General features: G+C 48.4%; 4 protein-coding genes across 4 annotated transcripts; 2 read left to right on the forward strand and 2 right to left on the reverse strand.

Moving 5' to 3' along the window:
• Positions 1-1,774: 1,774 nt before the first annotated feature.
• Positions 1,775-4,106, forward strand: F5Y00DRAFT_6792 (Ran1-like protein kinase). The gene is made up of 2 exons (XM_048014003.1): positions 1,775-2,770; positions 2,838-4,106. Exons 1-2 carry the CDS (start codon positions 2,083-2,085, stop codon positions 3,644-3,646), a joined length of 1,497 nt encoding a protein of 498 aa, XP_047870353.1. The 5' UTR covers positions 1,775-2,082; the 3' UTR covers positions 3,647-4,106.
• F5Y00DRAFT_6793 (uncharacterized protein) lies at positions 4,107-5,519 on the forward strand. The gene is made up of 2 exons (XM_048014004.1): positions 4,107-4,631; positions 4,691-5,519. Exons 1-2 carry the CDS (start codon positions 4,566-4,568, stop codon positions 5,345-5,347), a joined length of 723 nt encoding a protein of 240 aa, XP_047870354.1. The 5' UTR covers positions 4,107-4,565; the 3' UTR covers positions 5,348-5,519.
• A 5,717-nt stretch (positions 5,520-11,236) lies between these two features.
• On the reverse strand, positions 11,237-12,231 carry F5Y00DRAFT_7008 (uncharacterized protein). Its single transcript, XM_048014025.1, has one exon. The coding sequence runs from the start codon at positions 12,002-12,004 to the stop codon at positions 11,387-11,389; it is 618 nt and encodes a 205-aa protein (XP_047870355.1). The 5' UTR covers positions 12,005-12,231; the 3' UTR covers positions 11,237-11,386.
• A 2,289-nt stretch (positions 12,232-14,520) lies between these two features.
• F5Y00DRAFT_256921 (uncharacterized protein) lies at positions 14,521-15,275 on the reverse strand (the record flags this gene model as incomplete). The annotated part of the gene is made up of 3 exons (XM_048010484.1): positions 14,521-14,580; positions 14,628-14,821; positions 14,891-15,275. The coding sequence occupies 3 exons, from the start codon at positions 15,273-15,275 to the stop codon at positions 14,521-14,523; spliced, it is 639 nt and encodes a 212-aa protein (XP_047870356.1).
• Positions 15,276-16,347: the final 1,072 nt, after the last annotated feature.

Raw genomic sequence — 16,347 nt, forward strand, 5'->3', positions numbered from 1 at the left:
CTAATGCATCGCCTTTGCCGCTTGTCTAGCAGAATGGCTTAGATGTCAGCTCATTTCCAGCAAACGGTATATTTGCAGCGGCAAAAAAATCAGATCCAGACAGCCAGAGACACAGCAAACAGCTACTATTATGCAACGGGATTTACCAGGTTAGGTACTCAGTAGGTATACCAAATCGCTGTGCCGTAGTATACGGACATGCCGCACAATTAGTCCGAGATAGACCAAGACAAGAAAAGGTCAATAACGCTTTGCTGTAAGTATGAACAGCAACAGCAATACCAGCCCGTACGTGTAGACAACCTGCGTTTTCACTCTGCGAGAAGACGAAAAGGAAAAGAAAAGATCAGTCTACAGCCCAGATAAGAAATGCATACGGGATACACTATTACCAGTGTCAGTCCATGTGGGCAGATTATCGGATTGCTCTCTCAAACTGACATACCTACATACCTACCTACCTAACATACATAGTCCAAGGTGCGACATAAACAGAGACACCGATCTTGCGCGATGGCAAGCCATTGGCCAATGTAGCATTAATCAGATGGGACACGAAGCAGTATTTGCAACAGAAGGATTACTGGGCAAATTCCCATTTCAAAATGTTGGTCTCAGATACTCTGCCATAGCCGGGTGACCTTTATGCATTCTCTTCTCTCTATTCTCTGAGAATGTTCCCGAGTCACAACGCTGGCCTTGGCTTGGACAGCCGTCTACTATGTATTTGGTACTACAAATATACACGAGGCGGGAAAAGAGGGGAAGAGAGTTTGCCTTGAACAGTTTTTTACAGGCAAAGATCCATTTATCAGCAGGTTTGCTCGAGGCGAGCTTCTTTTGAAAAGGAAGGCAGAAAAAAAGAAGGATGCAATCTTGTTAGACATCTCCATAGTCTCTTCAAAGTTTGATGAGAAGAAGTGTTTAGAAGTGTTTCTTGTTAGCCAAATCAAGGATCTTGCCAACCGCCCGGCGTCCCAATGGCAAAAGAGCAAGAAAAGTCATGCGAGTCACGGGTCGCCGATTTATGACGATTTGCCCGGCCAGTGAGAGAACGGGTGTGTGAACTAACGAGATGAAAAAAGAGGTGGAGAGTCAGCAGCCTGTACCAGTCTTTCCAGTCTCTATCAACAAGATCACACGCACGCCCCCCCTTCTCTTCGGCTCGGTCTCTGACTAGCTCGACTGGGATCTTGGGCGTGGTATTAGATATTGGATATGGCTCTATTAGGGTAGCAATGGCCCACCTTAGGCCGTTGAGTGGACCATTTATTTTCGTGTGTCAGACCATCCTTGTCTTCGTATATTACGACGAGCCACGAAGATCTTGGTCCTTGTTCGGGCTGGGTTATCCATCCCTCCTAGTGGAGCGCCCTAGAAGCACTGGTCCCATTCTTGACACCTCCCCTTGCTCCCCTTCTCCTGTGAGCTCCACCCTCGCCAGGCCGCCTTCACAGCTACGCTAGCGCGCCGAATTCAAGAATAGCGCATGCGTGGGAAGTGGCACCAGTAGGTCAGACATGGATGTGAGCTGGCTATTGATCACTGTGGATTGAAGAGTCAAGCAGCAAGGTGGCCGGGGCTTTTCTGCTTGAGCCACTCCAAACACGCAAAAGACCCAGGCCCCTGATGCCCGCTATCTCAATATCTACATCAACCTCCCAGTCTGCACCTTGCTTCAACCTCACATCGTTCACTACCTCCGTTCATTGCAAAAGCTACTCGCCCTTCTGCCTCACCACTACCCCCTTCGAACTCGGATTCGTCGCCATAATAACCCGTCGCCATCAACGCTCCCTTATTCTATACTACTGGCCGTCGACATCCGGCCCCTACACGGCGACTTCTATACTAATCCATGGCCCGTTAACTCGACGCCATTTACATACGACCCAGGAACATAAATTAGCTACAGCCCAAGGACTTTCCGTGGATTTTTCTCTCCCAGGATATTGCCTTTTGGTTTGAGGACGTTATTCCAGTAGAGAAGGCCGTTTTCTCTTGATTCCTTTCCTTATCTCTGTTGCCTTTTAAGATCCAGTCCCGGTTTTACCAGGAGAGGACCATAGTCTGTCGCATACCATGCATAATGTGGCAGCGTACGGGTATCCCACGCCTCCGGCATCCCCCTCCTACGACAACACCAAGTGTGCTTTTCAACAACCACCACTAGCTGTGCCTCCTGTTTGCCAACCTCGATACACTCCAGTTGCCCCGGAAGATAGACTAGGAAAGTTCCTTGGAGAAAGTCTGCAGTTGATAGGGATTATTGGAACCGGTGCCTATGGCGTGGTCTACCTGGCGGTCGACGTCAAGACTGGAGTCCGATATGCAGTGAAGACGCTCAGCAAATTCAACGCAGACGGATCGCCTCTGGATCGACGGCAAATTGCCTTTCAGCACCGGGAACTACGCTTACACTATATGGCCTCGGCGCATCCCAACGTTGTTTCTATGCACAAGATTGTTGACGACCCGGATTGCATATATGTTATCCTGGAGTATTGCCCAGAAGGTGACCTTTTCCTCAATATCACAGAGAGAGGACAATATGTGGGTAAGGATGCATTGGTCAAGAGCGTATTCCTGCAGATCCTGGACGCCGTTGAGCACTGCCATAACCTGGGGATCTACCACCGCGACTTAAAACCCGAGAATATCTTAGTTTCGAACCGGGGAGACACGGTAAAGTTGGCAGACTTCGGCTTGGCGACCTCATCAGACCGGTCCGAAGATTACGGATGTGGTTCGACTTTCTATATGTCACCAGGTAAAGACTCGTCGGGAACCTTTTTGCTTTAAGGGATGTACTAACTAGTTCGTTTTCTCTCACGCAGAATGTCTGGACCCATCATCCCGAAGGCCATTTTATTACTGCGCCCCAAATGATGTCTGGAGCCTTGGTGTTATCCTAGTAAACTTGACCTGTGGTCGTAATCCGTGGAAGCAAGCCTCCTTTGAAGATTCCACATATCGTGCCTACACCAGGAGTCAGGATTTCCTACGGACTATTTTGCCATTGTCGGATGACCTCAACAATATACTAGGGCGGATATTTACCCGCAACCCAGACCACAGAATTACGTTACCAGAACTCCGGAACAGCATCCTCGCCTGTTCCAGATTTACGATTTCACCTAATGCGCCTGCCCCCCAGGCAGCGCTCCCAACACCGCCCACTTCACCTGGGCCCATCGAATACGTTGACTGCGAAGAAGCCATTGTCGAAGACTTGAGCTACGATTCGCCACCATCACCCTCCGCTTCGGATTCCGATACGGAGTCCATATGTTCATCCGACGATGGATCTCTTACCTCGAGTGTTTCGACTATCGACGACATAGACGACGACGACTTCGTTATCACGGAGGATGAGATCCCTCCTACCCAGGAGCCCCATTTGTATGATTCAGAAGAATCAAAAGTTATGTTTCCACAGGAGTTTGTCCCGCAATACTCAGGCCCTATCGAGCCTTGTCAGCCTTGCGCAGTTCAAGTTCCTGTGCAGGCTAGCTGTGCGCCAACCAAGTTTGCCTTTCCATATTTCTGGGAAGTGGTAAATAGGTACACACAACCTGCACCCATACATTCCATTCCTTTCCATCCACAAGTTCCTCTTTTTTCCAACTTCCAAGGCTGCTATTAGCTGCATTGATTATGTGTAGCTGCCCTGTTGCCTTGGATGATGCATTTTAACCCAAAGGTCATGTTGGCTTGTATTACCGGATACCTGGACATAGGCCATTAGGAGTATTATACCATGGATAGCCTAGCCACGGATCCGGACTCCCAAGACCCAAGGATAAACTTCGACAAAACCATTTCAACTTGATATTACGTTTATAATACACATTTTATTGGAGCCGTGGGAATATATCCGGAATTCCATGCCCAAAAATGGAGCTTAAAAAGTCGTGTTCACAGACGCGGCGCTTTTTGGGAGCATCTTATGCCCTTCAAACCTGTACTTACTTCAACGTCATGTTCTTTTCTTTGTTTATTCAGCGTGGAGTTGGTGGGATGATTTGAGAGATGAGGATCAATCCATAAGACCAAGGACCAAAGGAGGAGCCATTATCTTATTTACAATCCAGGACTGCTACGGGAAAGCATCATTACACGGCGCAAAACATACAACAGGAGATGTTTGAAGCTGGGAGGCTATTTCTGCACAAACTTGTTATTTTTCTAATATGTCGTTATTGCACGGGTTGCATTAAAGGGGGATGTCGATACTTTCGCTTGGATGATACCAACGTTTTTCTTTTATTATTGGATACACAAAGGCTTTATGGATCTTGAATTTCGAGAGCCATTGGGAAAAGTTTATCGAGACCAGTCACGGATGGATATGAAGCTGGATTTTGAATAGACCAGACGGGGGCCAATAACCCACCACATACCGCGCCTAACAACATCTGTTGGCGCAGAATTATACGTTCTACCTATGGACACCGATCAGATACGGTGATCCTCTTGGGAGCCTTTGGAGACGAGCATACATCTATAGGCTCTCAGCAAACCAATACAATGTTTTTGCGAGCAGTCGCAATAACCACCAAAATATGGCTAGCTTTTTAACTTGCGCACAAGTGACAGTGCTTCGTGATTGTTGTCCCAGGCATTATTCTGTATGAGAAGTCTCACTTAACTATTCGCTATTAAGGACCCTAGACTAACCATGTCATAGATGTCCAAGGGTCGTCATATTCTACATAATTTTACTACTATTGGTGGAATCTATTCTCACCTCAGCCCCTTCGAAACCTTTGCTAGAACAGCAAGACAGCGAACCACCAAAACATCAACAGCACCATTGATGATGATGATGATGAGGAGAATACTGACATCTGCGCCAGGACTCAGGAGTGATGGCTTCACGTTCGTTACGCTGATTGGGCGAAAGCTGCCGACGCCACTCGCCTTACTTTACCAGGGCAGGGCTTGCGAGTGTGCATCGACTTGCAGATTGCTCTGCTCTCATAATCACATTTCTGCCGTCGATGCAACGCAAACCTGCAAGCCTGCATTAGCCTTCTACGGTTTCTACGGTTTCTACGGTTTCTACGGTCGTCCTAAGGGTTGCGGAGCCAAGAAATTGTTCCCTCTTTCTCTCGAGTCTCCCCTCTCTTTCTTTCTCTTCCCCTTCCCCCCCATTTCCCACGGCGCCCCGACCGCCCTTCCTCTCATTTTCCTCTGGGCGCTTTGTTATTTCGCTTCCGCCTCATCTCGTCTTCTAACCGGCCCGGCCGCTATGAACCTAAACTATCCTAAGGTAGGCAGCCCAGCCTTGCGAAATTTGCTAATTTGGCGAAAGCGATTTAAGCCCGCTGGACTTGTCGACTAGCCTTGGGCTTGGCGACTACATCAGACTAACTAATATGAAAACTTACTATTTTATTTGTTACTATTGTCGCTATATTGTAAAGCTGGCTAACCGCGCTCGGGGCTTCATCTCTCTCTCTTCCCCCCTCCCTTACCAACAGCCCATTCATTCTATTATCTCATCTACTGGGCTGCTGCTACGTACTAGTATGTATGTACGATGGGAAATGGGATGGGAAATGGGATGGGCTGGGCTCTGGACTATGGGACGGCTCCCCGTTTTTAGGCGCAAAAAGAGCCAGGCGCAGATCCTTGGTACTTGGAAAATTGTCACGATATGGGGCAGTCAGTCCATCCATCCATCATCACGCTACATACATACATACATACATGCCTACCTCATTACGGTGCCCTGCCCAGCCCATCTCGGCTACTGCACGGTTGGTTAAATGAAAGGGAAAGAATACTACTAATAAGAGAAAAAAAGAAGAAAAAAACAGGAGCCCAGCCTTATTTGCGTTGGACGCAGTGTTGCGCGTAAGTGTCAAAGTCGTGCAGTAGCTCGGGGGTGCTGCGCGACGCTTTCTTCTTTTTCTCTTGTCTTCCATACATACCTGGAGGATATAAGTGGTCGAGAGAGAGAGAATCTTGTTTACCTAGCTAGGTAGGTAGGTAGGTTAGGTAGGTAACGTAGAGGAAATATTGCGCCCTCTTCCGTAGCATTGTCAAAGGTGTCATGATTTTCCTATGTTGCAGTGCATCTAACTCTTCTATACTCGACTCTGCCTAGCGCGCTCCCGGTGCGTTGGTGTGTGGGAAGGGAATGAGTGATATGCAGCCCTTTTTTTTATTTTTTATTTTATTCTTTTTCATTTTCCTTGATTTCTCTCGCATTTCCCTTCGTCTCCCTACCGTCTCGCCTAGAGCGAATCAGCATCGACGGGGTCCATGTCCCTAGTCCGAAATGCGTATGCAAGTCGATGGTTTAGGTATGGTGATGGGTCGGCCTTCCCTTACTTTCTAAGTGGTGATTGGACCGATAGCCTGGGTTCACTGGCACATGGCGGTGAAAGGTCTTTGCTCCTCTCCCTCTGCTCTCTCGCTCATGTCTTGGTGCTTTGCGCTGTGTCCCCCGTCCTCGAGAACCCCTCCAAGGCTTCATCGCGACTGGGACCCACACATTTCCACCGTCCTCTCATCGAGGGCTGTGAGGGGTGATATGGGTGATATTGAGAAGAGGGTTTTTTTGATGAGAGATGGGCGGAGATTGGATCGAAAGGCTCAAAAGCCTGCTTACGATCACTGTCACAGTGCCGCCTGCTTCCGAGTGGAGAGGCACAATCATTTCGTACAGACAAATACTACATACACATGCTCATAACATGCTCACACATGCTGATGCTATTGCCAATGCTAATACTAACGGAAGACTCGATATTACGGAGCACATACAGAACATAGGTCCTTGGGTTCGCATGGCGCAGGCACAAAAGGCGCTCTGCATAGTACTTTGTCATGTTTATTTGCCAGGACGTACATAGGTTAAACGCAACTTATCATTCGTCAACTTCCCATCACGTACCCATGGTCCCATATTGGGACGTCGTCTCGACCGCTACATACGTGTGAATGTGCTCCGTAACGCGTGCCTGACTTAGGTAGGTAAGCAGGCTGGCAGGCCTAGGTAGACCATTCTTACGTAGAAGGCAATGGAGCCGGCGAGAACAAGAAGAACCAGGACCCGAAAATAATGTGCAAGCAAATCGGAGCGACGTCGCGCGGTCCTGATCTCTACCCAGGTCGGTAGTCTCGCGGTTCGATGAGGGCATCGTCAACCCAAAAAGGTGGCTCGCAGCCCTCCACACCGCAACCCGCAACCCGCTGTCATCTCTGGGTACCCGTAAGGTTTAGCTGGCTGGCTTTGGCCCGAGGCTGGAACGAGCAGCAAAGAGAGTTTATGCCCACATGTGTGGGGGAGGAGGGACATGCGCACGTAGTGACGTGGTCCCGTTCGATAAAGGGGGAGTTACCTATTCTACATACATACATACAAACATACATACATACCTAATACCTACTTATGATATTGGGGCGGTGCAAATCAAATCGCTCGATCTATGATCTCCCGGTCGTGATACCCATTGGACAGTTCACGTTCATCTCCACAAGGGAGAACAGCCAGACTGCTAGATAGTACGGCACAAAAGAAAATCCACAGTCTACGTAGTTTTTTCGAGTCGTGGCACCTGATCCTGCTCAACTGCGTGTCATCTTGATACCTCCTACGCTGGAGGGGGCGGATGGGGGGAACTACGGTACGCTAAAATAAAGACTGTCATTACATAGGGATTAGGGCTGTCCATGCGTTTTTGGGCCTCATCTTGCTTGCTAGGCGAACGTGAGCTAGGGTTAGGTTACTATGTATGTAGAGAACAAATCCTTTCGAAGCACGATTTATCGGAAATGGAGACTATCGTCGAAATCGACCCTCATCAGGCGCCTGAAATCTCTCTTGTCGTGGTTCTTGGGAGAACATTGAGAACATTGGACCCTCCACACGTTCCCAAAGTAGGCTGTCATTCCCCACTGACAAGTCCTGATCAGGTCAAATACGTTTCCTAGACAAGTAATCAAGCGGCTCAGTCGACAGCAAGGGGGCCTAATAATGATTGCGTGTCTCTTTACCCAAGGTGCGGTGACTAGGTATTTACATGACGCTTCAATAGGAATTCCCAATTCTGTCCGTATTTGTTGTGCATGCGTCCCTAAGCGAAATCATGAGAGGCAATAGACAATTTTATCAAGTCTTATTGGACCTCTCGACAAAGTCCCAGGCAGAAGTCCCAGGCAGAACTTGTAGTAAGCAGCGATGTCAGTCATGTCAGGGCGTTCCACGGCATCCGCCTATGGTTGTAATATTTGTCTCAGCACATTCATGCGTCTAGGCGATGGGTATCGTGCCCTACGGCAGATGAATACCTAAGCGAACGAGGCGGCGGGAAAGGGCTGTCTTTCCCCCATCTTACAGCGCAGCGGACACTACACTAGGCCAGGTATGTTTCCGCTCCTATGTTCTTATGTATGCCGATGCGGAGGCGGTGGAGTTGCGTAGCGGAGCCGGCGACACGGTCAAGATGGTCGTGTCTCGATATTATTAGCGTGGCGACGTTATAGTACGAGTATTATAACCCAAGGCCGGGGAACTCCCCACGCCAATGGGACGCCTTTTGTTTTTGCTTTTTACATTAGGTACCTACATAGGGACACGAAGGCCATTTGCGGCTCCGTGTGGGCAGGACATGTTTCGGCATATTTCATCCAATCCGTATCTCATCTCACGAGCTGTTTGGCACATGGGGCCTAGAATGAATTCGAGAAAAGTAACAAATCTCTCCTCCCTTCCACCCCTGAAGGCGTTGGGTCACGCGCCGAAGTGGAATTCTTGTGGGTGAGACCAAGCTGCACAACTGTGTGTCGGGTCGAAGCTCTGGGCTTTCTCTGCCAACCATTTACCTATGAAAACTAAGGGAGCAGTGGGATGTGGGATGGGTAAGACAGTTTTGCCGTTCATATACCACCATACATACCTCATTACCATATACTACCATCTCAGCCTGGTGGTTACATACGCGTGTCTTCCCGAAACCTATCATGGTGTGTAGTACGCGCTGAGGCTGAGTGTCTTACAGTAGTCTATCCGGCAAAGCTTCATGTCTCGATATTGATTGGTCCCAGCAATCAATCGCCCGAGGCTGCTTGTATATAGAGCCACGTATGTAATATCTATGTCCCTTAAGGGTCATCATAAGTTGCCATCCGCCTAGCATCCGTCCCTATCATCGTGGCGTCCGGCATAGCCCTGCGTCTGTTCGCCGTTGAAGTTTCCATACCACGCGGTATTCCCTCAATATGTGAGACCAATATATGTCTCTGATGACGGGAGACAGGCGCAACAACAGCAACAACAGCAACAACAACAACGTGACATGCCATACTTGCTTTTTCCTGTCTTCGCCCTTCGCCCTTCGGCTGAGACCCTACAATCAACGTGGCCCACTCAGGGCTCATCCATGTCTGGAACCGGAAAGTTGGAGAACCCGGTGTCATGAAGCGGGAAAGCAGTCTTATTCATCACGTGAAAGACATGTGGATTAGTCTGTGGATAAAGAGGTCGTGGGTTGCCTTACATACCTAGGTACGCTATGTATCGACAGTAGGATTGACGATCGTGACAACAATATGGTTTAGGCCCTAGGGATCCATCTTTTGCGGCATGCTCGATATCGATGTTCCGCCCCAGGCAACACAAATCGTGGAGTCTATTTTGGTTCCTGCGCGAACCGGTTCGCAAAGAAGTCAGGCTCGACTCCATAGTCGCTGGGTCACTGGGTCACTGGATCCCTCGGGGGAGGGGTGCCGATATAGCCACGCTCCGACTAACAGCTCACTTGGTGCATAGTATGCTGGTATGTGGGTTGGTGAATAGTGTCTACTATCGGGCACTTTTTAATCGCATCTAGATTCGGCCTGAAGCTAGACACCAAGCTCTCACGAGCCTCAAGTGGAATTCTCGGTGAACTCTTCCATCCCGTCATACTTCTTGTCCGTCATGTTGCCATGTGTACTTGGTTCCAATTATCGATACGTTCCGGTCGGCAATTTGCTGGAGGAAGGGAGACGCTGACACAAGTGACAAGATGAGGGTTTTCCCATTAGAGTTGTTAGAGTTGTCAAGTGACAACTCAAAAAGCCTTAAGGTTTTCCCCGTGGGTCATCTTGTTGTCAGATGGCTTCGATACTATTGCAGGGAGCGGTGAGTTTTGCTTTCGGAACGGTCTCCGATACTGTGGGCTCTAATAATTTACAGTTAAGCTCACCGTAGTCATTACATAGCTAGCTACAGTAGCATCACTCTAATGTCACTAGTGAAGGGGTACAGCATACTGCCAGACTTGGTAAACTGGGCAAGCTATCAGGTGTTAGGCCAGCCTGTTAGGCTCGAGTCCCAGCGGCGCCGTACGGCAGTTTATCTTGTTGTTAGTCTAATTATTCTAGCGCCCTGGCGCCGTACCTCGTACGTGGGTGTCTAATAACCTCTTAATACATATTTACTGGAGACGTCACTTGGTTATTTGTCAGAACCATCATGTAGTTGTTTCCGGCGCTTCCCCTCGTAATTAGTTCACGGTTGGGCAGAACATCTGGAAGAAATCTAGCCATCGATGTACCAACTGTGGCCTCACTTTCCGCGCTGTCCTAGTCCAGTAAGATGAACTCACTCGCGCCGTCGTAAAAACGGTGGGAGCGCTGCCGTCTCCTTATCCGAGGACCGAATAACGGATCGCTCGGTTCCCACCAAGGCGGTAGCAGACCCGCCGAGATGCGGAACTATGCCTAGAGTCACGATTTGTGGCGGGCTTTAACTGGGCTGGTCTCAGAGAGTCAGCTACATAACAGCGGAATGCTGCGAACACCGGTAAGGGCGGGTATTAGCGTTTGCTGAAAGCTCACCGAACCTCGACCGAAAGAGAGCCGGTTTGAAGCTTCTAACAGCCCTACGATCTTAGTGTATGAGACCATTACTCAAGATATACTAGTATAATGGAGCCATATCGAAGTGGACATCCACAGAGCCAATCCCATCTTCATCTGCTAATATTACTACCGGCATTTCACAAATAGCTCATTACGCAACCATTCCGAAATTCAGGGTCACAAGTCGTTCTAGAACTCGGTACCAACGAGAAGGTCAGCGTAGATAAGGGGGGCGTCGAAGTATCAACAGTGTACACAGGCAGATCCGCAATAGAATTAAGATAATAATAATAAAACTACTACATCATAAACTATTGGTAACGATCTAAGTGGATCTGAAAGCGTCAGAAGGAAAATAGCAACCCGAATATCGCCAGCGCCCCTAGATCCCTTCGCTCGGTTTTTCTTTTTCGCGTTCGACGTTCTTTCGTACAAGGAAAAAGCTCCCTCCACCCAACCAACACCCGCCCCTATTCAGTAGGTACGGGAATCCCCCACTCTCCGGCTGCTGCTGCTGCGCCTCCGTCTAGTCGCTGACCTCGATAGGGCCGCCCGGGACTACGGGGTCCGGGGTGACCGGACCACCGGGAAAGCCCGGTAGAGGGAAGAAGGGGCCGCCGGGAACGTAGTCGTTGTCGACGACGCTTCGCTTGCCGGGCACGAAGGTGGTCGTGGTGCCGTCGGGCGACTGGATGATCTTGATGCCGTACTTGGTCAGGAGCTCGTCCTTGATGGAGGCGATGCGCTTGGCAACTGGCTTGGGCGGGTTCGTGCCGAAGTTGTGAATCAAAGCCTCGTACTCGAGCTCCAGAGCCTTGATGTGTGCCTTAACAGGGTCAGAGCTTCCGTCGCCGATTCCGATCGTGTCCTGTCGCTTCTTCTTGTCGGACGGGTCGAGGCCGCCGGTGATAGGTGGGAGGATCACGCCGGTGTCCTGGCGCTTCTTAGTCGACGGCTCCAAGCCTCCGGTGATGGGAGGTAGGAGGGTGAAGGTCGGCGGTGGCGGGCTGCCCGATCCTGGGAGCCAGCCGCTCGGGTCGGGAATGATAAAATCCCTCTGCTCCGTAGTCTTCGACGGCTCGGAGATGGGGGCTGCGGAGGCCAAAGCCGCGAGGGCTAGGGCGGTAATGCCAACACGGTACATGGCGAACTGCTTTTCCGAGCGAAGATTGAAGTATAGGCAGGTATCTAATAATCAAGTATTTGATGCCGTTGCAATGTTGCTGTCGGTCTGTTTGATAATATTCTCAAAACATGCCCTGATCGTCGCCGTCATCACCCACATTTATACAAAAAGCTTTTCCCAAGACAATTCGTCATAAGCCCCTCCTCCTCCGCGAGAGATAAGAAGAGTCTAGTCGTTCCCTGGAAACAAGATTAAGTTCATTTATTGTTAATATCGATATATTGGAGCTACGGCGCGGCTGGGCCTTAGATAACACAATATACCCGGGGTGAAGGGGATTTTAACCGGGTCGAGTCCTTCTACCCAACGAACCACTCACGAACCACGTATGGGAAGACATTTTCATGATTCTTTCCAAGTCTTGTCTTTGCCGGTCGTCCGTTTATCTCGCTGATAGCCGTCAATCATAGAAAATGAGTGAATTGTGGTCATATCCCTTTCGGCTCGAGCGCAGGCTGATGTCGCCAGAAAGGAGACGTCATTTCGAGATTCTCTATTTTTGGATACGTCAACTTCTAGAGCTCGTCCTAGTCGAGTGTTTAGACTCTTTCGCTTGCGTGAAGTTATCCATCAAGCAACATAACCCACGGCTCCGACCCAAGCTGCTATGTTATGCAGTAGCATAGCAGGTGGGTTCGAGATAGTCGTCGCCCATGTAGGGGAGCATCGTCGAAGTGTCACGATATGTTTAGCTTCATGCAGGGGACTACATAGCAAGATTGACAGGACCGAGAATCTGGAAAAATCTGGACAAGTCTTCGAACCGGGGATTGAAGGAAAAACTACACTGTAGTCCGGAAGCAGAATCAGGAGACTGGCCGTTCGAGGCTGGTCTAATACATAGAGAATATTCTAGGTTACTTGGGCCTAATGGTCAAGGGTCACGCCATTAGATCAATGATTGGTATAAGGCTTCGTCGCTGCATTGGGGTTGGAAGCTGGTTGCTCGTCCCGAGAGTTCTGCTTCGGGAAAATACAATATGCCAGAAATAGATCTAACGTGACATCGTCTGTTTCCAGGGTCCAACCCTTTTTTATGTAGAGAACCGATATTTGAAGCTTTTCACCAAAGCTTGTGGAAGGCCAATTCTCAATTTCAAACAAAACACCAATTGTCAAGAGACGCAACTCTTAGGACGGCATATTGCTGACATGCGGGGAGCCGCAATCCGTCTGCGAATGCACTACGACATGGTAAGACTAGGATCGCCGTATAGCACCATACGTTAGGTAGATAGCACGGAAACCGCCAACAAGTATACGAGCGGCCGCCTATCGAACGATATAGATCAGATCTAGAGCGTCGGTATCCAATCGCTGCTTGGTCTTCCTCGTGGCTTTCGACAGTCTATAATGAAATCGTCGTAAGCTTGACATCAGGTCTCGACGACCCGGGTATGCCCACATTGTCTCCCGATGTTGGAGGAAATGGCCGACTGGGAATCTAGATCACGTCGTATGCCACCCGGCTGGGGACGGAGCTTAGACGGATTCCTCCTTTCGGAGCGTCTTGGAACTTATGTAGCATTAGACGGTTCCAGCTCACTACGGGAGTCTACTGGAGCACTCCGGCGAATGCTTACATAGTAAAAACGCCGACTTGAGGCCTAGCGAGTAGCACCGAGCGCCGCAATAGGTAGCTTACACACGCCTCGATCCCCTTCCAAGCTTCGAGCCATCACGTCACTGGTACCAAACCAGATCTTGCGACTTAGTAATGAATTCATCCGCTATCCTGCCTTGGCTTTAGTTAAGTAGGCCCTGTCAAATCGTACTTGTAAGCTGTAGCATAGCACGCTACTATAAGCTATTGATAGTGTCAGCATCTTCGTAGATTAAAGTGTCCAACTCAAACTGTTCCTTCTTTGCCCACGGCCGTGGGAAAGGGGAACAGAAGAAGAACCAGAGTCAGGGCTGTTCTAAATATGGACGACAGGGGTCTATTACCATAGGGTTTATTACATACCTACATAGGTAGTTATTCTCAGTTTCAGATTGGTCTAGAACTAAACCTAGGGTTTACCTGTTTCCTGGGCAGTGATTAGCATAGCGAATGATTGAATTGTAAGGTGTAGTTGGGTTGATTTTAAAATAATCGACGCATATCTGTATAGGTAGCTATAATAAGCCTAGATCATAATATCAAGCCTTATCATCCCCAGTGACCATAAATCTGTCTGGCAGCTGGAAATAGGGTATTTTGGTGTTATGATGATATACTATTTCTGCGCCGTCCTTGCTGTCTAGAGCGTCTCATAATGATCCTACTCATCCTGACCCTTGTGGTGTTTTCTACTCTAAACTGAGGTAAGTAATCTTCTATTTTCCAAGAAGCCTTCCAATAATAAAAGTAGCATGTATGGACTGTCCCACTATACCCTGATAGAGTAGTTAAAACTAAGCAAAAGCACAGGGTATCTAAAACCAAAACACACAATCCACAACAAACAACTATCTACCGGCTAGGAACCGGTCTATTCGTCTTCAGCCGCGCTCATCTCATCATCCGAATCGACTATTAAAGCATTCTTATTCTACAGCGAGTTAGCAGTGGCCCAATGGCTAGGAAAATGGCACATACGATCTTTTCCAATGACTCAACAAGGGACGAAACAGAAGCAACAATATCTTGCTGGCAACCTGCCAGCTGTTTCTTAACGGTAGCAGCGATTCTTTCGGCGGCCCTGGCACTACATTCCAAAAATGTGTCAAATTTCTCTCCTTCAGCTTGGCGTAGCGCATTTAGCTTTGAATGAGCTAATAAGCTGCATGTTCCTTCGTCACCAATATCAGAATTCAACCCATCTTCGAATTATTCCCACGTCAGACTTGATAGGTTATTACGTTTCTCAATTGTCAAGAAACGGATCCACCGGCGACTAACTGCTCCCTCGAAGAAGGTGCTTGCGTATACCACTTTCTCTGTATCCGTTGGAAACTCGTCTGCTAATAGCGCAAACCTCCCCTTCAGATTCGTAAGAAACACCGCTAGATCGTTCCTGCTCCCTCCCTTATATTTTAGGGCTGGAAAATTGATTTGAGAATGACCTCGTCGTGGTCGCTGCTTATCCCTTTCACCATCATTCATTTCTTCCTCAGTTAGGTGAAAATCCGGTTCTACTCTCGCCTCCAACGCTTCTAAATATTTTCGTTTCCGTTGCCTTCTTCGTGATTGCATCGCTATCTTCAACTCAGCATCTAGCTGGGACTCAGACATTGATTCCTCCATCGTGTTGGAATTCGGAATTTCTATCGCGTTTGTCGATGTCAAAAGCTGCCCTTGGTATATCACCACTACGGAGTGACAGGTGACTAGCTGGTGAATAGCTCATGTGGTATATATTTCGGAATACTACTAACGCCTGCCCTTGCCTAAATCTAAGATGGAACCAAGGTCCCCTTATATACAACATAATGAATGACTAGCTGGTAGATATGTCATACACCTATCGTAATCCTTGTCATCTGACAGGCCCATAGTGAGCTTTTCACTAGGAGGATAGTGCAGTTTTTGGCCCAGTCTCAAGATCGAATGTTGTATCTATCACGTATAGTTGCCCAACAGAAAATACATGTTGATGCTCCCAAGCAGTCGACTCAAAGCTCTTCAGTTCTTATCTATGTCTATGGGTGTCGGTCTAGGAGCCACGCCTAGACTTCCACAGGAGAAGGTCTTCATAGTAGTTTTTGACGGACCCGTCCCGGTAAGACCCCTATAGAGCACTTAACTAGGAAGCCCGTGTCCCAAAACTTCACCATAGGCAGCCACCTCAGGGCAGGGGTTGAATCAGCCGGTTCCGCAAGATCTTTTAGGGTCACTCACTACCTTGCCACTGCTCTGATCAGGTTTTCTGGAAATTTGATCATGAGCTGAGCGAATCTTGTTCGAAATACGTATCGAAAATCCTATGAACTCTTTCGTTTGTATCTTTGTTCGTAAATTCAGCCCGTGGGTAATGAGATAGTGGCTCGAGTAGCTCCGCGTCTTGGATCCAACTTGTCATATGCAACTAAGCGCGGATGAGCTATGATAAAAGGTCTCTAGACCTGCGCAATACGATATTTAAAACGGAGCTCGACGATACAATATAGGTAATCATTATTGTCCCTATACTTGTTGTTGTCGTTTAATACTCCTCCTAGTCTTAGGTACCCAATATAGGATACTTATCGAATAATCAACATAGTTAACACACTAAATTTATCCCAAATATTTTATAGAATAGATTACTAACAACTTACCGGAGTTTATATATTATTTATAAATGATAGTTGCTTAGCCCAAATATATCTATTACTAT

The sequence above is a fragment of the Daldinia vernicosa genome (genome assembly GCF_022497035.1).
Source record: "Daldinia vernicosa strain CBS 139.73 unplaced genomic scaffold F5Y00scaffold_1, whole genome shotgun sequence".
Taxonomy (NCBI): Eukaryota; Fungi; Ascomycota; class Sordariomycetes; order Xylariales; family Hypoxylaceae; genus Daldinia; species Daldinia vernicosa.

What these genes read in the sequence shown, in the direction of transcription:
- F5Y00DRAFT_6793 (XM_048014004.1), top strand. Translation starts at nt 4,566, where the DNA reads ATGGCTAGCTTTTTAACTTGCGCACAAGTGACAGTGCTTCGTGATTGT. An exon ending in GTTGTCCCAGGCATTATTCT is followed by an intron (nt 4,632 to 4,690) that starts GTATGAGAAGTC and finishes ACCATGTCATAG; the next exon opens with ATGTCCAAGGGTCGTCATAT.
- F5Y00DRAFT_6792 (XM_048014003.1), top strand. Translation starts at nt 2,083, where the DNA reads ATGCATAATGTGGCAGCGTACGGGTATCCCACGCCTCCGGCATCCCCC. An exon ending in GACTTTCTATATGTCACCAG is followed by an intron (nt 2,771 to 2,837) that starts GTAAAGACTCGT and finishes TCTCTCACGCAG; the next exon opens with AATGTCTGGACCCATCATCC.
- F5Y00DRAFT_7008 (XM_048014025.1), bottom strand. Translation starts at nt 12,004, where the DNA reads ATGTACCGTGTTGGCATTACCGCCCTAGCCCTCGCGGCTTTGGCCTCC.